General features: G+C 36.8%; 1 protein-coding gene across 1 annotated transcript in view; it reads right to left on the minus strand.

Annotated features, from left to right (window-relative positions):
• Positions 1–23,322, minus strand: part of arhgap10 (Rho GTPase activating protein 10) — a 76,676-nt gene that overhangs the window by 24,854 nt on the left and 28,500 nt on the right. The window contains exons 2-14 of the mRNA XM_084094954.1: positions 14,770–14,865; positions 14,605–14,666; positions 12,471–12,542; positions 12,229–12,330; positions 10,537–10,647; positions 8,687–8,791; positions 7,794–7,923; positions 7,569–7,675; positions 7,368–7,462; positions 4,966–5,047; positions 4,655–4,694; positions 4,430–4,498; positions 4,016–4,090 (exon numbers count right to left, since the gene is read on the minus strand). Of these exons, the coding sequence (XP_083951080.1) occupies positions 4,016–4,090; positions 4,430–4,498; positions 4,655–4,694; positions 4,966–5,047; positions 7,368–7,462; positions 7,569–7,675; positions 7,794–7,923; positions 8,687–8,791; positions 10,537–10,647; positions 12,229–12,330; positions 12,471–12,542; positions 14,605–14,666; positions 14,770–14,865 (1,146 nt within the window). The remainder of the gene's footprint in view (positions 1–4,015; positions 4,091–4,429; positions 4,499–4,654; positions 4,695–4,965; positions 5,048–7,367; positions 7,463–7,568; positions 7,676–7,793; positions 7,924–8,686; positions 8,792–10,536; positions 10,648–12,228; positions 12,331–12,470; positions 12,543–14,604; positions 14,667–14,769; positions 14,866–23,322) is intronic.

A 23,322-nucleotide genomic window follows, 5' to 3' on the forward strand; every position in this document is an offset into this window, starting at 1 on the left:
TTTATTAGAGGGCAAAAAACTATGGTCGGTGAAGGGGGTGGATTATTTTGGATCTATTGCTCCTATCTAATGAGTGATTATAATCAAGGTATTAGCCTAATCCATATTTTTCCTTCTAAACATCACACGAGTTGAATGACTTCTCTAAGCTTATGAGATTTTACTTTGTTATAGAAGCTACCAGTGTGATTACTGCAATGTTCTTGTAGAGTATTCTCTAATGTCTGTATTTGATATCTGAATGCTGTAACAGCGCTTGCTTATTTAGCCCGGCTTCCAGAAATGAAGTATGGACTTCTTTAACATGTCAATACATTTATCTGCTTTTCTAGGGTACTCTGCCAGCAATGGTCACAGGGGTCATTGAAGTCTATAGTTTAAGGGACCATTTCTCAGTTAAAGCCTTACTTTCCAGTTATATTAAAGTGTCCTCTCCTTGAGAGAAAGAATGTATTATCTTGATGTTTTGAGAAGACTCTCCTGTTTATAGTTAGAGCCTGGCCAAATCCAACCTTGAAGAAGCTGTGTGTCGGTGTGTGTGTTAGTCTTCTTGGTTACAGGTTAAGGAACAACTGGCATTATTGGAGATTGACTGAGTTGTTGTTCTGGACATGCTGGCGCCCAGCAACCCAAATCTGCGACCTGGAAGGTCACGACGTGCCTGACTTCAGGGTCGGAGTGTCAGCTGCATAATCGATGGAGATATGCTTCAGTCTATCTGTATATGTGTGGAAAATTACTATGTCTATCTATTTCTTAGCCAATGAGAATCATTCAACCTGAAGCAAGGATGTAGCTTAGACCTTGGAAATGGTATAACTGCTGTGATCTTTCTAACTGTAAGCGGGGCGGCCTATGAACCCTGTGTGAGTCTTGAAGCCGACTTCTGCTGATGAAACTGCAAACTATCTTCAGTAAAACTTTTCTTCAATTTATTATAATTCTGACTCCGGTTATTCATTCATCATATCTGGTTCTGGGTCTTTGACTGTAAATCCCCTTACATCGGTAAGATTATTTAAATTTGTTTAATTGTCTTGTTTGGTCATCAAAGCTGCATGTGATGGCTGCACAGTAAAACATTAATATTGTGAAACATTACAATTTTTGTGGAAACTATGATAAAAATATTCAGGATTCTTGGATTATTTGATGAATAAGAAAGTTCAAAAGAACAGCCTTCATTTGAACTGTAATTTTGCAACATTATGAATGCTGGATAAAAGTATTAATTTCTTTAAAAAAAGACCCTAAACTTTTCAACAGTAGTGCATTTTGAAAAGTCTGGGACAACAGTAAAATGATACAATCAAAATAAACACAAAACACATTTAAAAGAAGCAGAAATAAGGGATTCAGATGGAGGTTTCACTTGTATGTTTGACTTGTGATGTGCTAACCTGCCTTTGTTCTTTTCTATTTATTTGTTTTGAATAATCCCTGTAATGCCTAAAATTGCGATTAAAGAAAAGAAAAGAAAAAAGCAGAAATAAATGATAAACTCGTGGTAAAACATTTCTGAGCCAGTTTTAGTGTAACCCTACTAGGACCCGATTAGGATGCTCAGTATAGATGAAGTACAATGAGAAAGATAAAGAAAGTAAGACAGAGAAAGGGCTGAGGGTCAGAGTACGGACGATTTGAGGGGAGGACATATGGAGAACTGATTCATTCAGTTAATTTCCCTTCTACATTTGAGGTAGTATCACTGCTCACATATGGGTTTATGGAGCTATAAATACTTTCCTGCAAGGAGGTTGGACAAAGAGTATGCAAATGTTTAAAATTTTCTGCTTTGAGTTTGTAACTTTTGAAGAATTCAGCCAAAGCACTGACAATCACACCTCTGTCTGGTTGTTACCATGGTAATGTCTGAGTGTGTTTTTAACACAGTAGATAATCAAAAAATGTCTTAGGTCACTTATATACAACATTTATATAAGCAAATATAGTTTGAATCACTGTGTGCCATTTGCAAAGGCATATAAATATTCTCTGTCTTAAACTGCAAGTCTGATTGAATTCAGTCAAGTCGCTGAATTCAACGTGCTCCAACCTGTTCTAAACTATTTACATTTTATAATGCAGTCCGCTGTTGACGACACACACAGCAGAGAAGAGATTGAGACAGAGATAAATTCTCTCTTTCCCAGTTCTGCTCTCCTTTAAAACGCTGGTGTTCTAGAACCTCAACTCAACCCTCAGACAGCCTGGAATACACAGACTGTATACACAAACTCGAAACTACTGTTGAAAGTTTGGAGTAAAACTATTTTTGAAATAAGTTTTGCAGAAGTCTACATTCATTTGATCAAAAACACAGCAAAACTGTGCAATATTACTTCAAATTAAACTTTTAATTTGAATATATTTGAATATGTCATTTAGTAGCAAAAGCTGCATTTTCATTACTCCAGTCTTCAATGCTCAAGAAACTGATTTGGTGCTCAAGAAACATTTCTTATTATTATCAATGTTCAAAAGAGTTTTGCTGCTTATTTTTTTTTGTTGTGATTGTGATTATTTTGTATAACTAGAAGTTGTTCTGCAGGTTCTGCAAATGTTGTTAATAAATGATAACAGTCGCTTGGCCTCTCATGGCTTATTGCTTTATTAAAATGGCATGTCAACTACCTGAGTTTTCAACCAGTGTTCCTGTGAGCACAACGAATCCTTAAGTGTTATGACTTGTGAGCACATCACGTCTCTGATACAGATAACGTTTTCGCACTATGTGGTTTCATCTTAACACTTAATTTGCATTCTACCGTCATCTCAATACAACATAATGCATGCTCATCCTCCTAAGTCACATTGTGAGAAAGAGTCTGTCAATAAAACAAATATAGCAATTGAAATTGGGATACAGGCGTTATGATTATATCGCTGTGGAACGGATTCATCTGGATACTAACGTATAGTATTATATTTCTTTGTAAAGATTCACTTACATAATCCTACATCATTAAAAAAAAAATCTAAATGCATAATTCTAATTGTGTAGACCTTAAAGCTTTAGTCCACCCAAAAATTCCGACATCATTTATTCGCCCTAAAGTTGTTTCAAACTTGTATGAATTTCCTTATTCCGTGGGACACAAAAGAATATATTTTGAAGAATGTTGGTAATCAAATAGTTCGGTTTCCAATTGACTTCCATTGTATGGATAACAAATAGAATGGAATGGAAGTCAATGGGGAAAGAAACTGGTTACAAATATTCTTTAAAATATCTTCTCTTATGTTCCACAGAAGAAAGAAATGCATACAGGTTTGGAACAACAAATGATGATTAAATGATTTTCATTTTTGGATGAACTGTCCCTTTAAATAAAGAGAATGTGTGGATATAATCCAGCGACAGCAGAACCTGTTAATGACAGTGCTCTGAATTTGAAAATGAGATGGATAGTTGGTTGTGCTCTGGACATTTGGCAGGTTTTTAAGTTCATGAACCAACTACAAGGGCTCAGGCTGTTCTCAGATGAGGACAGTGGATCCGTATAGAGTGTTAATGGCTATTAGACTCTGGAGTGGCTGAGTTCATGTAGCAGCAGGGGCACAGGCAGCCTGCCGACTCGACACAGCATTTAGCATTCAGAGCAGAGAGATACCAGCTCATGCTACGACTGGAGGAGAGAGAGAGAGAGAACCCAAAAGAAAGAAAGAAAGAAACATAGATGAGCATGGAACAGGAGCATAAGAGAGATGATGATAGAGCGTGATCAGATCGTGTCGGGTTTTTGGGAGAGGCGAAATAGGATCAAGGAAAAGAGAGAGAAAGCGAGAGAGAGAGAGAGAGAGAGAGAGAGATCTGTCCAGAAATCTGATTGCCTGCCTGCAGTAATGGAGTCAGGTGTCACCTGAAGGACAGGACAAAGGGACATACAGACAGACACCAGACAAGATGAATGTCTGAATGCCAATGAGACTCAATAGGACACTGGCTCTAGATACAATAATGGGGCTAAATCTGACCAACAATTACAGACCTATAATACGACGCTCAACTTACCAATCATAAAACTGACAAGCTTCTGTACTTTTGAACTGACTCCAACCACTCTGTACAGACCCTGGTCATTAATACCTGCAAAAAAACAAACAAAACAATAGCAGTTAGGTACTCTATAACCATCCCAGCTGATCTGGAAAAACTAAATAGCACACCAAGCTTTTCCTGCATTATCCAGAATGAAGCACAACAGGTTGTTGGTTTGGGCTGAGAAAAACTGCTAGATCATTCTGCTCTCTAGTGTTCAGAGGGTGTTACTACAGTATGTAACCTTACTGAAGGTTTTAGCAGACGTTTTCCTTTGTTGATAGACAATAAACTGTAAATAATGCCTGATGTTTTTATATGCATTACAACATGCTGTTACTTATTTTGTATATGCTTTTCATATATTAAAACATTACTGGGATTTACCTCTGGCTTCAATGGCGTTTATGGAATTTTTCACAAAGCTTATTCCCACATCATCCAACTGGGCATCGACTATGGAACACACAAATGTCATCATAATATATGCACCATCAATAAATACAAGCATACAAATACATTTTTGTTTGTTTGTGCATAAGCACTACAATTAAAGGTAAACTTCAGCTATAAACAGTAGCTCTGATATGATATTAATTTGAGTTCACTCACTTCCTCTTTCTCTTGAATGTGTTCGGTTGAGATACTGCATCTGTGCGTGAGAGATAAACATCAGAAAACACAAACCATACCAGCATGAAACACATTACACCAAACAGAACTGAATTTATATAATAGTCAAGAGACTATTAATGATCATTAAAATGCTTTGAAGTACACACTACCATTCAAAAGTTTGGGGTCGGTAGATGATGTTTTTCAATATTGCTACAATTTACATTAACCTCATGTTTTGTCAACTGATAATCAGAGAATTATTTTGACTGAATATAGCTTGAAGTTGAAGTGAGGGATTGACACACCGGCTCCTTTCCTCCCATCGCATGCATCCAGAATCTGTGGTCATCTTCTGAGATTGCCTGGACTGTCAGCACTGTGCCTGGTCTAGAAAAAAAAAAGAAAAAAAACAACACAGACTTAGCCTGCTGCTATATATAAAACTGAACACAACTACCCGTTTATTGTAGATTATTTGTCTTTTAGTGCATGATTCATTTCTCAACAGCTCCAAAATTGTTTTATCAAAATGTAGTAACTGTAAAGTGCCTTTCCATTTCATGTTTCTATTATTTTAAGGTTGTGCCTCTGGATCAGACACAGAGTTGTTTTGAGGGCACACACTTTGAGTGCTAATGAAGTTAAGTTAACGAAGAGAATAAAAGGAATACAGACAGACCAGTCCCTTCAGAAGCGAGGGCTATCTTTACATACAGGAGAAAGGTACACAATAGTGCTGCACGATTTTTGGTTTCAAACAGAGATCACAATTCTTTCACGATTCTGAACAGACAACTAAACAAAATAATATGTCATTTACAAGAGTTTCTGAAAAAAGATAAATGCTGGAGTCTATTTAAAATCCGAATGAATTATTTGAAAAAAATGAATGGTTTGAATGAATGATTCAATGACTCACTCATAAATACTTCATTGTTTCATTACTGGGAACATTAATCAAGTTTTTTTTTTTTTTTTTTTAACAAATCTGTTATTAAATGAATGATTCAATGACAAACAGATTTTTTTAACAGTCTCTTGTCACCACCTGGTGGCGTAACAACGTAATATACTGTATACAACTGTTATTTGAAGTGTCAAGTTATGTACTTTCAAAAGGTGATTTACTCTATTTTGATAGTGTTTACGTATGTCTGAACTATAAACTTTTATTTCAGTTCTTCTGTGAATATATGAATATTTTAACACAGAAATGATACTGTGTGGTTTAAAAGACTGTTTGTGAAGCTGTTTCATATTTACACTATATATAACAACTGCTCTCTCTGGATCAGCGGTAGCGCAGACGCAGATCTGAACGTTCCAGCGTTCCAGGTTTAATAGACACAGGCGAAATGTTGTCATTTAGGAATGAGATCGCGTGGGAGTTTGAATCGCGATTGCGATCTTTTAAAAAATGAATTGTGCAGCTCTAGCACACATGCAGCTTTTATGGTGCAAATCTGGGGTTGTCTTTTAACTTTGACTGTGCCATCAATTCGAAACGGACCAAATCCAGTCTTTTTTTTTCTTGTTTAAGATCCTTTTCACTTGGAAATACATTGGATTATGGAAATCAAAGGCATATTCATTTTGATATTGAGTCATATCCTAATTTGGAAACATTCTGATGTGCTATTTAAAAGATTCCACCAACCAGCCTCATGAAGCAAACGATTAGCGTTCATCATACACTCTGCCCGGTTCAGCTTTGGCTTTGATTAATGAGGGTTCTGAGCGTATCCTGGATGATCAAAATATTTAGATTTTCATTATCCTCTGACAAATGAGATGTAGTACCAATGAATCTAATTTGTCTCGCACTCATGTTAAACCCAGTAGTTTCAGAGGGATTTACGGTCCTATTGTTTTTCTTTTCCTGTTTATTATCATCATAAGTTAAATGTATAAACCTTAACAATCAAAAACGACTAATTTTGTCTGATTTGTTTTCATAAAATGCATTTTCAGATCTTTATATTATGTTCACTCTCTGTCAAAAAAAAACGTGGCAAACTGATTGGCAAAAAAATATCCAATGCAACCACAATGATTGCTTCTGAAGACAAAATACTTGCCACTGGTGTAGCTTGCAATACAAGATATTTAGAAGAACTGTCAGCTTGTTGAGATTAATAAAAAAAAATGAAGAGTCCGTTCAGAAATGAGATGACCAAACAAAAACCATTCTCTTTCAATCACTAAGGCCAGCTGTTAAAAATAAACTTAAAACTTGCATTTCTAATAGTTTGATCTCTTGGGAGTGTATGCAGCATTTTTGGAAGTGCAGTTTGTCTATATCCAGGGACAAAATAACTTCCGAAGGTTTTGCTCAACAGCAGTACCACTCTTGTGATCGGTGGACAGACATGAGTTGTTAAGAGTACACATCCTTGATTTACATGCGCCTGTTAAGGGGCGTTTCAACTGAATTCAATTTATTTACAACAGTGGAGTTAGCTGGGTAAGAAACTTGCAGTAAGTAAACTATGATGTGTAAATAGGACATTTTGATTTTCTATTTCATTTCCCCTTTAAGCAAAAAAAATCTACTTGTCAAGGAATACTGGGTTACAAGTGAGTCATAGTAAAACATTGTAAAAGTTTTTATTTTTGATGCATAAACGACATTATTTCTTGTGAATCAGAAACGCATCATTACATTTATTCATGCAAACCATTATAACTGGAGGCATGGCCAACATACCGATCTGTGATCTCTATGTCTAGGCAGAACCTCCTGTCAAGTGTGTCTGTGGTTTTGCGGACACAAGACTTCATTGTAACAGAGTCCGTCTCACCCTGAAAGGATACAGAACATTCTGTGAACAGCAGATCGGCAATACATTACTATTATATGAAACATGCCATTATCAAGACTAATGTGTCACGTGTGATGAGAACTTACAAGCTTCCCGCCTGATCTCTGGTCAAACGTTTTCATGTGTAAAATTTTTTGTTCTTTGACAAACGTGCAATAGCGTTTCACCCAGCTGGATCCAAAAGGAGGAGGTCCTGCAGAAATAGCAATAACTATCAGTAATGCAGCCAGCAAAGCGCAGGATAGATGGCATGACAGTCAGTAAAAGTAATAGGCACAAAAGAGTTCCATCATAAAAATTGTCTTGCGTACGCTTCTCCTGCATGTAAAGATAGCCCTCGCTGCTGATGGGGCTGGTCTGTCTGTACTCCTGTGGCGACTCTTTGATTCTCTTCAATAACTCAAACACCTCAGAGCGTGTGCCCTCAAAACGACTCCGAGTCTGAAAGCAGAGGCACAACAAAATAACACAATCATTGAGTAAGTTTTACAAATTCTGTGAGGGCCTGGTAACTGGGAATTTACACTGATGGAATTCCCAAAATCTTTGGAACACATTAGGAAATTACTCAATCCATAAAAAAAACACCTCAATGTGCTTAAACATTCTAATCCATGTTTTCAATCTAATCATCCACAGAACTCTGACCCTGACCATCACAAGTGATTTATAACTGATTCAAAACAAAACACCAGCGAGGGCAGTGACGCGGTCCAATCAAATAGGACAAGGGAGGAAGTCGGCTCTCAAACTTCCGGCTTAGGAGTTAAACACAATGGAAGGTCAATGCAAACAAAGGCCTTTAAGTTTCCCTTGGAAACCTTGGCCCTCTCAAAACGCTGCTGTATCCTGTCTTGGTAACTCTCTTTCCATGTCACTCAGCGAGCCAATAACATTAACAAGAAGAACGTGAGTGAAGGCTGACACATCTGGGCAAATCACTCTACATGTGTTGATAAACAGTTTATATGCTTTTTATGTTTAATATTTTACTCATTCATTGTATATATGAAATAAAATAAATAAAAATAAATAATAATAATAATAATAATAATAATAATATTATATATATATATATATATATATATATATATATATTATTATTATTTATTTATTTTTATATATCTTTACGAGTAAATCGTTCAAAAAAAGATTTAAAGTTTAGTGTATGAAAGTAAAAAATATTATGAAAGTTTTTACTTACATTTTGAATATTGATTTGAAGGGCCTTTTTGTAATGATCAAAATCTTTGGCCAACTCATATCCCTGATGATAGAAAGTAAATACAGTCTGAAAGAATGCCAGCATCTGCACAAGAGAGAGAGAGAGGGGAAGAAGGGAATGAGAAAAAAAAAAAAAAAAAACTTATACTTATATCCACTAGGACAGACATTACCATGTTCATATATGTTTTTGTGTCTAAATCAATGTGTAAGACAATGTGATGTCAAAGAACACGGTTTCATGTAAGTAGAAAGTCAGACATCCATAAACTGGAAAGTAATCAGGTAAATATTTGCTCTGCTAAAACACTCAGCTAAATTAGAAGGATACTAATTTATGTGCTTATGCAAACTATTAAATTGTGTTATCCTAGGTGAATTAGTGAGAATGCGGGCCCAAATAGACCCACTTGCAAATGGCCTGGACAAACCCATATTTAAAAGAGGCTTTTGTGTGTGGTAATTGCACCAAATGTAACCATGCTGTACTTACAGCTCTCACTGAATATAATTCTATTTCATTTATTTATTTGATATATGGTAGGCTACACTTTTTCCTCAGTATTTTTAAACAAATAAATGCAGCCTTGTAGCCTGGGAAAACCCAGACAACTTCCGGCAAATTTAGATTTGCTCTGCAAGTAGTCTGGCAAAGAGCTCATTCAAGCCCATTTCCATGCCGTCGCAATCGCGGCACCAATCAGAAACGTTGAGGCGGGCTTTACATGATGACGATCGCTCTGATTGGTTTTAGGTCTAGCCTATCCAATTGCGCCCAGAGGCATTTGAGTGACGTCTGTTGGTGAAGCGCACCAACTTCTAAATGCATTATTATATTCAAAGTGCAAACACATGAGGACAGTCTCCATGAAAGACCCACTGGCAGATGAACGTGCTACTACATTTCTCTCCGAAACGGTAGGAAATTAAATTAGATTTAATAGAGGATTTTAACTGACAAGATGATTGACAGGGCAGTTTATGTGACAGGATGCACACGACAGATCCGTCCGATAAAGATGACGAAGTAGTATGTCCCAAAGCTTGCCTACTTTTTTGCTACACATTCAAAAGTAAATACATTTTCTTCACAAAAAGAGTACATACTTTTATGGCGTAGTGTAACTAGTGGGACACAGCATATGGCTTTACATGATGCCGATCGCGCTGATTGGTTTTAGGAGTTTTAGGTCTATCCAATTGCGCCCAGAGGCATTTGAGCGACGTCCGTTGGTGACGCCCCTTTGGAAATGAGTTATTAAAGAAGCTTTGCCAGACTATAACTCAGTTACTACTGAGAATGGTCTGGTTTTAACCAGGCTAGCAGCCTTGGTGAGCATAACATACTAGTGTAAATAGGATTATGGTTACCAATATTGTTATTATGTAACTAACCTGTATATACATAGTGTCCACTTTCATTTTATAATCAAAGTTTAATTTATTCATCAACTCAGTTTTGTATAAAATTTGCAAACTTACAACATTACAAGAAATAGTAAGAGTATTATGCCAGTATGCCATTCCAAACATAGCCCTTATTTTTGTTATTCTATTTGGTGCACACGGCAGCTTTTTACTAAGTGTTATGACAATACAGATGAAATAGTGTATATGTATAAATACATTAATAAATGTATATTTGTAACGTGTATTCTGGTGCTTTACAATCGCTTCACAGCATTGAGAGTTATTTCATTAAATGTGTTTCCTTTCTTTTTAGTGGCATGTGAAACCATACCAAATGCTGTTGATAGACAAACAAGAAAGCAAACCATGTTGAAACAAATCAAGTTGAATGACCATCTGGATGAAGGGTCATGCACTCACAGGCTCAACACACTCAAACTTCTTTCTCTCCTGTATCTCCTGCAGCTTGCAAACGTACTCCAGAGACGTCTCCTGAAAGTGCTGTCTCATCGCCTCCACCGACACGTCTGCCTGAAAGACAGACAGAATGAAAAAAAAAGTTGAAGAAAACAAGAAACAGAAGCCATCACATGAAAATTAAGAGTGACTTAAGATATGCAGATGGAGATATGGGTTTTCCAAAAGCTGTCTGCCTGTCCATGTGTTGCCTGCCTTACAACACACAAAGGGCCTTATTCTGAAAATGTAACATTGAAAACAAATAAATGACTTGGATCATGCAATTGAGTAAAGTACTGTGTGAATGTAAACAGTGCTAAACAGTAACAACTTTAATATAGTTATTAGTTGTGCAAATACAGTTAAATGCAGTGCATCATACTGACGTCTCTTAGCAACATTCCATGGCGAACTCCATCATAAATAAACACACTTATGTAGGCTTAAAGTCTCAAAGCATTACCAAAAGAACTTGGAACTTGAACTTGCAATTGAAGGAATCTATGCCCACATACACACTGCCAAGTTTTGGCAACTGCATTTAAATGTGGGAATGAATCACTTAAGCTTTTGTCCTGTGTGTGTTATGCATTCTGGCGAATAACGAATACAGGAATAACTCCCAAAATTCATTCAGTTGGCATTGCAATAACCACAGCAATGTTTCGATTTCTTGTAAACAAGAAAATTGGACGCCAATAGTTGAACTTTAACCCAAATGGTGTTTGTGACATTAGCTAGTTTTAACATTTATTATAGTTAATATTACTAAAGACGTAATCATCTGATTATTTTATTTTTATTTTTTATAAACCACTACCAACAGATTCTCTTTTTTAAATCATTAAGCCCATGCTTTAAACAGAGTGCATAATCTGCATTGTAAATATAGGACTGGTGGGAGAAACTACCGTGGAGAGACACAGCATAAAATAAATAAATAAATGAATGTCTGCATTAACACTGAGTTTTGAATTAAGTTGTCTTGAGATGTAACAGTGTCTAAATATGTACAGTAGAATAATTTGTTGCGTACTAGATTAGACTGAATGACCAAAATCCTCATCCCTAACCATATTTGCCTGGAGTCAATGTGTACATGGCCCATGACAACTTAAGTGTCTTATGAACTGGAGAAAATTTAGCAGTCCTCTGGCATTCTTAAGTATTTCTATGCATCTTATAGAAGTTTGTCTGCTGTGAACACCAGTCTGACACTAAATAGCCCACTGCTAAAACCACAGCCAAAAACCACACGTCATAAGGTCCAGAGGAACATAATGGCCCACCATAAAAATTTCAACAGTCTCTAGTGGTTTTTGTGCTCAATGTACACAACATTCATGGCTGATGGGTACGCCTTAAAAGGTTATGTTCCCCAGACATTGTTCGATCAAGTGAGATGCCTAGCTTCTTATATATAGTAGAAATAATGACCAACGGCAATAAACAGTATAGTAAAAGAATATAGAAAACCATTGACCTTGGCTTAAATAATATATATATATATATATATATATATATATATATATATATATATATATATATATAATTTTTTTTTTTTTTTTTTTCACGAGATAAAGAAGAAAACCAGTATTTATAATTTGCATTACACATCCATCTTGTGTGTGGGAAGAATGAAATGTAAAGTACCTCCTGTAATTGTGGCTCCTTCTTCTTTGCTGACATGTTCAAAAGTTTCTCTAGCGAGCTGTAGTACTTCTCTGTTTCCTTCTCGTACCTCTTTCTCTCTGCCTGAAATATCAAATGGAGGAACTTACTATTTTTAATATATGGAACTGGTTACAATAAATGTACATTTTTCCATTTATTTGAATTACATCAATGCAAACATCCTAAATGTGGGAGCTAACAGTGAAGATCTAGAATTTTACCTTTGCTGAGCCGAGATGCTCTTTCCGAAACTTTTCTAAAGGCTTCATCAGTGTCTCTGTGATGTTTCTCATCTGTGAAAATGCAATTCAGTAATTTGATATATAATATTTGACCATTTAATTTAATTATATTAAACATTAGCAGAAACAGGATGATTTTCTTTCATCAAAACTTGAGCGAACACATTGTAGGTTTCAATTTTAAATGTCAATAAAGGTGACATCTTCGCATCACCTATTCCTTAGTCATGACTAAACCTGCACAGAAACTGTAAACAATCAGATAGCTCCACAGATTTCTACAGAAACTGAACGGCTGCCATTCATAAAATTCTACACTTCCCCCACTGCTTCCATATTTGTTTACTAAATATGCTGGATAATATAATACTTTCATCTAATAAGAGTACACTCTCGGGTCCATTTTAAGATTTTTTTTTATTATTATTAAATTAGCAGAATTAAAAAATTTGATTCTTTTTTATTTATTTTTTAATTAAAACAAACATTAAACAAAAAGGTAATATGCTCTATATTCTATGTGGTCCTTGTGATGACAAGCCAAATAGAATGCAGTAGTATGGAGCCCCTAAAACAGGGTTGGGCAACACAGGACTTCGAAATATACTTTCCTGCAGAGTTAAGCTTCAACCCCAATCAAACACCCGAACAAGCTAAACAAGGTCTTCAGAATAACTAGAAAGCTACAAGCGGATGAGCTTTGCAGGAAACTCCGCAGGAAAGTGGATTTCTAGTAAGCCCAGCCCTCCCTAAAAGGACATCAATGCTTTTGCGTTCACTTGCAAAACTTTTGTGTTCCAACAAGAAACTGCATTAGATCGCAAAATCTTAGCACTCTCTCGCAAAAAAAAAAATAGTTTTACGATCCTCAAGAAACTTTGCGTTTACTCGCTAAACTTTTGCCTTCTCTCATAAATCGCATTCCCCTAAGAAACTTTGCATTTGCTCACAAAATAATAATTATTTCCATCACAAGTTTTGTATTTGTCCAAGAAAGTTCATGAGAACACAAAACTTTTCTCTGAGAAATGCAGAAGTTTTGCGAGAAAAACCCAAACACATCAAAAACCCATTTCCCTTTAAGGACTCAGAACAACAATATGAATGCAGCTCTGCACATATCTGTTATGATTTATTTACATTTGCGGTGTAAATCAAGCTTCTTGAAATGTAGGAACACTTTTCCCCATTTGAAGTAATTAAGGACATTCTCTTTACCCTGAAATGAGATAATGAAATAACCAAGGCAATCCATGATGTGACTGTTGGAATGAGCATCTCCGGTCTACCATTACTCTGTTTCTGACCCTGTCAGGACCTGTTAGCTCTGCCCCTTCCACACATGACTCCAGTGAGCCAAGGGGCCATAACGTCATTGGCCCGCCGTGGTGTTATGAACGGGTGGGGCTCAAATCTGAGCTCATGACAACTGTCAGCTGTTGCACTTTGAGTCATGGGCAGGACCTTCAACTCTCTAATTCTGCATACTAAATAAATACTAACATGACCTACATGCAACATGAGCCCTTCCTACCTAGATGGTTAACCACGTATTAGAATATATAGTCCTCTCATACCTTAAGAATGCAAAAAATGCAAAAAAAATGTCTATGCCAGAGGAAGGGATTTGTCAATCTAATAGGTAAATCTGAAATCTTTTCTTTTGTCTCATTTTTACACATTTTACACTGTACAGCAAGTTACTAAGTTAATTCCAGATAACACAAGTGCCATTGGACGTTCTTTTGTTTTTGAAAGTACAGTTTCTACACAACACAGTTGAGATAGCATGACTCAACATAAGCAGCAGTCTTGTGCAATATCTGAGTAATCTGTTAGAGAGGACACAAATAACTTATGGCAATGTAACTCACTTCCTGTGGCAAAACTGTGACTAAAGAATGCAGGAACAAACAGAGGACTGACGTCGCTTTACAGACTATGTGTTGAAAAGTGTGTTGAACTCAGTGTTAAAACTGATTACTGATTATGTCTCTCCAAAAGCAAATGGCCATGCTGGCATGTTCCAAAAATATCTTTTAGCCTGCAAGGAATTGAGTGAAATGTATAACAGAGAGTGTGTTTGGTGCAAGTCTCAACTGGTTGTGCTCACCATCAGCTCTCTTTGGTCTTCCAAGTTTCTGAGAAAGGATGAGAACTCTTGCAAGGATTCATCTGAAATTACACATATGCAGACACTGAGCAAAGCACAATATAAGCAAATGTATTCATGTATGTAAATTAATATATGCAAAAAGGGTGAAAAAAAAAAACTCACCAATGCACTTCTCATCGTCAGTTTTGGCATCGCCGATGTATTCAAATTTGAACTCACCCAGGCACTGAGCAAACTTCTTCTGGGCCAATGAAAGCTCTGTAAGGCAAATAGTGAAGACAGAGGGAAATCAGGAATTGTATTATGTTTGGATGTTCTAGTGGCAGAGAGTTTTCCTTTTCATTCATTTTTCATTTTCATTTGGGAAGGTGTGTCACACATTAACCTACGCTACCATTAAAAGTTTGGGGTCAGTAATATTTTGGTAATACTTTATAAGGTCTCATTTGTTAACAGTAGTTAATATATTAATTAACATTTATTAACTAATATGAACAAATATGACTTGATTTTAAAATAAATGTTGAAATTAACATTAACGAAGATTAATAAATGTTGTAGAAGTATTGCTAATGATAACTAAAGTGGTTAACTAATGTTAACTAATGAAACATTATTGTAAAGTGTGACCTTTTTTTTTTTTTTTTTTTTTTTTTTTTTTTAAGTAAATTGTATTCAGCAAGGACACATTAAAATAAATCAAAAGTGACATTAAGGACATTTATGATGTTACAAAAATATTTCTAGTTGTTTTGAACATTCTATTCATCAAAATGTCCTGGAAAATGTCCCATTAGAGACTTCTTTCAAAAACACTAAAACATCTTACAGCCCCCAAACTTTTGAATGGTAAAGTATGTAAACCAATCCATTACATGACCTTAAACATTTAAAACACACACACACACACACACACACACACACACACACACACACACACAAAACAATCGTTTTATTGTATCGCACTGTGAATATTTAGATTACATTGTCTTCTGTTCAGGTGAAGTATTCCCAAAGAATAGTTTAACAATACCACCTATTTACAGATATAAGCTGGTCATAACGAAAGTTATGCTCTGCAAACATCCTGCTGGACTCTTATGTTGCCAAGAGCATCCTGAAGTAGCAGGTGTTGCTAATAGATATCAAGAATTCCCCTTCCCTCAGGAAAACATGTGGAAAACCCAATGAAAAAATGGATGGGACTTCGCCTGGAACATGAGGCTGGGGGAGGATTTGTAAATCAGAGAGAGTTTCATTTCATTCTGTGGATTCCCAAAGGATGATCCCGATATAAGTGAACTCTCACTGGGGTCCGTGGGACAGAGTGCTGGGGGTATTTTAGGACGAACACTATGAGCAGTATCCAGCAATGTAGTGTCATCAACACTGACAGCTGGGCCCGCCCGTGTGAAATGAGCTGGAAGTGCAGTAGACCCATCACATCTTATTCTGCTAACTATGGCGGTTTCTAAATTTGCTTGCCATATTTGTCTCAGATTTACAGTCTTTTATCCTTGTAATCCACTTTTAAGAGTCATTCTAGTTGATTCCATTCAGTCATTCATGAATGACCCATATTTCATTTATGGCCACACAGCTACCCATTAAGCTGCTTACTCCACCCTCTTGCCTAGTCCGAACTAAAAACGCCCGGTCAACTCATCTGTGAGGTTTGGAGTGAATGTGGATTACTCTACAACAATGCTCAATCATGCGAGTCTGGCAGAGTGGACTTGCTGACTACATGCCCCAGGACAGAACGGACTGAGAATGTCAAGAGATAAATGTGAATGATAAACACTATGCTCTAGGGCAGGGCAGGGCAGTGGTATTCAATTAAAGTTCCATGAGACCCAGTCTCTAAATTTTTTACTGTAAGCAGATGTCTGTACACTATGTGACATTCTGAGTGCGTCAGTGAGATGCTTTAATATCAACTGTGTTTATAGTTTATGTAGCTGAACATATCATGGTATTTTCATAGTGAAGAGAACTACTGTGTTGTGAAAAAAATGCTTTGATTAATAATTATATAATTATAAGGTCTTTTCAGCGCAACACCGTTTACATCACTTGCACACCGTGGCACCGCCCCCCACCGTCGTTTAGATTTTTGGGGATTTTTTATAGTAGTACAAATTATTTAGTTCAGTTAGAGAACAGACAATACAATTAAAAACAGTACAATTAAAAACTGAACGTGTCTACTCAATGCAGCGTTGGACGCGAGTCACAGCACAGATCAGCAGCAGGAGTCAGGTTTCACCGTTTCAAGACGATGGAGGAAAATTTGGCTTCAAAGCGAAATGGAACAGCCCCTTTTTAAGCGTGTTTGTCATTGTACTGTTTTGTTGTTGTTGTGCCTCTGTTTTTAATAAGAATAATAATGAACCCACCATTCAAGCAACTGCTGCCACCGAATTGGCGCTAATTCAAAAGCGAAAGTAAAACGCACACAGGCATTCATAATGGTGCGTGTCGACTGGCGCGGAGCGAGTGTGTGTTCGTGCTCAACATCCATAAGATTGAATAGAAAACGCTTTCTCTGCTCCGCACCGTACAGTTAAGCAAAATGATATTCATGACGACGCAGCACTGGCCCGATCGGGCAAGCGACAATTCCGTAACTGTCCCAAGCGTCTTTCATGCTGGCCCCGGGCCATCCGGCAGTCCTTATTGTTGAGCCCTGTACAGTCAAATGAACTATACAATAAACAGATTAATTAACCATAATTAAATAGCAACATTTGCTGAAAAAAGTCACCAATCATTATTTCTAAGAATGCTGTTTTTTAGAAGGCAGCTGTGTGACTGAGATGGCGAACGGGAACATGGTTTGTGTAACATTAGCAACACATTATTAGCTGTTTGATAACGTAGTCAAGCCAAAGGCTAATCATATCAATTACCGTTATGTCGACTTTTATTCAAATTCTGAATGGATTATATATAGCCTAGAAAACGTGCAAAGACCTCCTATTATAATCACTAAAAAGCGGTCACTCATCTCAGTTCACAATCTCACAAAGTTCGGTTGTAATCAATAAAGTACACTGCACAATTAATCTCTCTTATTTACACTGTCTACACTTTGATAATGAGAGGATTCGCAAGCATGTAGAACTCAGCACTGAACAAAAACAATACAAAAATACAGCAAATAGAAACATTTGACGTTCTCCAGAGTGCAACTTAAATATGCACTGGAGCGTTTACCAAATCTGTTTTGTCAATATGATATATCAACTGAGGGTGCTCTTGCTTTTGTCTGAGGGTGCTTAGCACCCCAATAGTCCCCACAGAACCGGGCCAACCAGTATAATTTGCTCTTCCTCTTCTTCTGAATCAGCTGATGTGATAGAGTGGAGACAGGGACTAATTTCCATATTCAGGGATTCACGTACACTAAATGAAGCAAGAATTCAAGCTATTTTAAGGCATGAATAAATTATTTTCACAGGGATTTTTTACTTTTTGTATATGTAATTTTGATTATCAAAGATGATTTAAGGCAGGGGTATCAAACTCAGTTCCTGGAGGGCCACAACCCTGCAGAGTTTAGCTTCAACCCTAATTAAACACACCTGATCCAGCTAATCAAGGTCTTCAGGATTACTAGAAACTTCCAGGCAGGTGTTTTTGGAGCTGGTTGGAGCTAAACTCTGCAGGGTTGTGGCCCTCCAGGAACTGAGTTTGACACCCCTGATTTAAGGGATACAATTATTGACTGAAAATATGAATGACATTTTTAAATGATTAATGACCCAGAACTGGGACTGAATCTGGACTGCAGTCTGATAATTGGTGGCCTCTGCTCTAGGGAAAAAAATAATAATTAGTGTGAAGTTACAGGTATGATTATTCTGTTTATTGCCGAGAAGTATATTAATGTCTAGAATACATCCATGACAGCAACCTCTTACACAGCATCCATCCACCCATCTGTAAAGACAACATCTGTCTAACAATGTCTCACCACTGTGTGCAGGGGAGGTTGATCGCCTAATTCTAGTGGGTATTAGGAAGGGCAAATGGCAGCCCGTGGGCAGCTGGGCACTGGACTAATTCAAAGCAGTGTTTGATGAGCTTCTGTTCTTTTAGCCAGACTCAAAATAGAGTCGCCAGGAAACAGTTTTCTTTCCTTTCTTGTGTGCAAGGTAAGCATCACTCTGTAAACATGAAGTCGTGGCTGTGGAAGTTGCCACGTTACAACATGCAATCAAAAGTGAAATTCAAAACTAAAAGTGTCATGAGCAGATCAGACTATTTATAATGACGTAATGACACAAAGACTTTCCCACGGAAAACCACCAGTACCACTGGTATTAAAAACATTATTACAAGCTTTCCGTTTTGAATCGAGATAAGGCAAGCAGTTTTGAACACTGGCTGGTTATGTACTTGCTTAAAAATTTATTTTGGATAATTTTTAACCCAAAAAAAGTTACGAACTGCAGCTTTAAATGACATATAAAAGTAAAATTATACAAATACACACTACCATTTAAAAGTTTGGGGTTGGTAAGTAAAAAAAAGTGTTTTTGAAAAAAAGTCTCTTATGCTCACCACGGCTGCATTTATTTGATAAAAAAATATTTCAATTTAAAATTAATTCTCTCCAACGGTGAAATGATGGTTTGACATGCACCCGCCTCCTCTCGCTCAATCCTCTCATTCACCCTGGTTGAATAGTGTTGGTGTTACGTCCTGAATATTGCACATAATTTTAGTGATTCCCGCAGGTTTCGCGCTCACACCAAAAGCTTGTGCAAAAAAAATAAGCCACGTAACAAGGATTTTTTTTTTATAGATATAGAATAGTAGGTTTTAGTAAAATTGAAACAAATGTTGGCGAAAGAGATGCGTCTTTAGTAGATTCTTGAAGATGAAAGACTCAGCATCTTGGGTTGAGATAGGCAGGTCATTCCACCAGCTTGGAACAGTAGAGGAAAAGGTCCGTGGAAGTGATTCTGTGCCTCTTTGGGATTGTTACCACAAGGCACAGTTCACTTGCAGAACGCAAGTTTCTGGAGGGCACGTTGGTCTGAAGTAATGAGTTGTGATATAGGGGTACAGAGCCAGTGGTTGTTCTGTAAGCAAACATCAGTGCCTTGAATTTGATGCGAGCGGCAATTGGCAGCCAGTGCAATTTTAAGAGGAGAGGTGTGACGTGCTCTCTCTTCGGTTTGTTAAAGATCACTCTAGCTGCAGCATTTTGGATCAGTTGCAGAGGTTTGACAGTGCAAGCTGGAAGGCCTGCCAAGAGAGCATTACAATAGTCCAGTCTGGATAGAACAAGCACTTGGTCGCAAGGAGTTGTGTAGCATGCTCTGATAGGAAGGGCCTGATCCTCCTAATGTTGTATAAGGCAAATCTGCAGGACCGGGCAGTTCTAGCAATGTGGTCTGTGAAGTTCAAATGATCATCAATCACAACTCCAAGGTTCCTGACTGTCCTTGATGGAGTTATGGATGACGAACCTAGCTGAATGGAAAAGTTGTGATGAAGTGCTGGGTTGGTCGAGACCACAAGCAGTGTGGTTATTTGTGTTATCATTTGCAATTTGTTTATTTGTTCTTATTTTATTACTGAATGTTTGCTTTTCTTTATTTCGTTTACGTCCCCATACCGGCGTGATGACTCCGATCTTCAACCAGATGGAACTGGATAATACTCTGATTGTTCCAATCCAATCTGACTTCTGACCTGTAATGCTGCCTGAATCATAATCATACACTGTTTGTTCATTGGCCAGAGGAGAACTGGCCCCCCGACTGAGCCTGGTTTCTCACAAGGTATTTTTCTCCATTCTGCCACCTGATGGAGTTTTGATTCCTTGCCTTGGCTTTTGGCTTGCTTAGTTGGGGACATTAAATTTAACATTTAATTTAATATTCAACAATATTATTGATCTGCCTGCATTGACACATTATATGAGAACTGAACTGAGCTGGACGATGACATCACGGTTTTCCCCAGAGCAGCTATATATATATATATATATATATATATATATATATATAGTAGGGGTGTGCAAAGCAGCCGGTATTTGTATCTGTATTTGTATTTGTTGAGGGGGGAAAAGTATTTGTATTTGTATTTGTATTCGAGTAAAATTCAAAATAGGTGTAAAAATCCATTTTTTTTGCGTTACACTTCTAATTTACGTTATAGTGTAAGTATTCTTTAATTATATCCATTATAATAATTATGGATATGCAATATTGGTTGATGTTTTTTTATAAATCCAGCAATGAACATGTAACAAGGAACGTCATTAAAAAGAAAATAACATAACAGCCATTACCTACGTTAACGTTACTCTGTCAACAGCCTATTGTCTAAATTACCGAGCTAACAGAGCTACTAGTGTTGTCACGGTACCAAAATTTCAGTATTCGTTACCAATACCAGTGAAAATCCACAGTTCTCGGTACCAATTTCGGTACCAAAGCTTAATTTAGATTAAATTTACATATATTAAAGTGTATATCACGGTTACAAAGATGGAAACTGTAGTATTAAAAACACTTTACAATAAGATTCCATTTGTTAGATAACATTAGATAAAATGACCTAACAATAAACAATAGTTATATACTGTCGCAATTATTCTCCTTTAGGGGTTAATTTAAAAATACATTTTTAACATTACTTACATTATTGTTTATGTTAACATTATTTAATGCACAATGAATGAAGTGAACAAACATGACCAATCAAGTGTTTGTATTAAATAACATTCACAAACATTAATTAATGTTGTAAAAATATATTGTTCACTCAATGTGTTTATGTTAGACAACACATTAAGTAATGTTAATGAATAGTATCTTATCGTAGTGTTACCAAACTATACAGGAGATAAAACGTGTTTTATTTGACTTGACTGTACTTTTATTTAATCCAAAACTGCATTCATATTTAATTTTAAAAGGGCTTTTTAAACCTGCTAAGAGTTATCCAGCCAAGAATAAGACTAGAACTGCTTTTCTGATGGACTGATATTAATGACATAATGACGGCTTTTTATTTCATTTCTCATCTCCATAAATATATCTAAAGCTAATGCAAGGGCTAGAAAACAATTAATTATTTGCTGATACTTCCTCGTCATCATGGAGAGCGCAGTTCGCACCGCTTTCTCCTTTCCACAAGCGCTTGCTCTCCCGTACGTCTGTCGTTGCTATGTAACCATGGACATAGGCACGCCGCTCGATTCTATTAAGAGCGCGCTTGCCGCGCGCCTACATTTGAAATCTGAACGCGCAAAAAACGCGCTATGTTAACGACGTATGTGTCTTTTTCCTCCTTTCTTATCAACAAGTGGATTTACAGCCACCACATCAGCAGCGCCGCCGGTCGCCATGTCTCATGAGGAAACGCAGCTTTTTGATATAAAGTTTTTCTTGTTCCCGAATACAAATATATAATTACAAGTATTTGTTCGAAATAAGTATTCGTAAAAAACACATTATTTGTGCCTTTCCGAATACCGTATTCGGGTTCGGCTCCACCCCTAATATATATATATATATATAATAACTAAATTAATAACTTTTTTACAACAAAAATGAAACATCACTGAACTTAAGCTGGACTGTGATGCTATTTTCTTCTGGAAACAAACTTTGTTGCATTATTTTCCTGTTATCTCTCTAAAGCTGCTTTGAAACAATCTGTATTGTAAAAAGCGCTGTATAAATAAATGTGACTTGACCTGACTTGATTATTTGGAAATGTAGTTCAAAGATTAAAATACAGCCTTTATGTGCTTTGCGTAAGCTATTAAAACACAATTACCCAAAATATCATAAAATTATAAGATAATAACAAAGTATATGTATGGTGGTATGTATGGCCTTTTTCCCTGAAGTATTGAAAATGGTATCGAATTTCAATATTTTTCAAGGTATCGCTTTGAAGTTGGAAACTCCAGTATCGTGACAACACTACTATATAGAGCAGTCAATATAGGCAACATCAGCTGAAAAAAAAACAAGTTCAGAAACAAGTTGAGATATGGTCTACCCCATATACTCTGGACTCAGCAGTAATGTGCAGGCTTTAACAGGACAGACAGAGACCTGACTCATGACACTGAGATATGCTGCTCACTCACTCATGGGGAATGCTTGAAGCATTGATTTGCTTTAGAGGGACTGTGACTTAAGGGGTCTTAGGATGTGCATTCAGAAAGGGCATAGTGTTATGGAGATATCAAGAGGGGCGTGCTAACAGCACACACACACGGAGGTTCGGCCCATTGACAACACCCATAAAATTCCCTGGTCAATCCGAGGGAATTCTTCAACAGTAAAGCATTTTGAAAACACAAACCAAAAACAACACACCCTGGAAACTGTGATTGTAAGGTCAAATTCTGAGTGCAGCCAAACCCTGGTGCTGACCCAAGCAAACTATTTTGTCAAATTAATGAAAGAGACTCAGTGACCATTACAATTTTCTGCACCAAGCATTTGCCATAGATTTGATAACAAATATATTATGTAGCCTAGCCCTTAAAATGATAGCAAACTCGTTCCAGGAAACTGACAACACTGTCGTGTCAACCTATATATTATGGAGAGGTTAAATACAGGTTTGGTGCTTTATTGTCAAAACAGAGGCACTGGCAGAGGCACATATTTTAGTTTCAAACACAGAGGCCTGCATTTAAAGTGACGTTATAACCTACGTTTTAAATTGAGA

This window comes from Abramis brama (genome assembly GCF_963993115.1).
Source record: "Abramis brama genome assembly, chromosome: 2".
NCBI lineage: Eukaryota > Metazoa > Chordata > Actinopteri > Cypriniformes > Leuciscidae > Abramis > Abramis brama.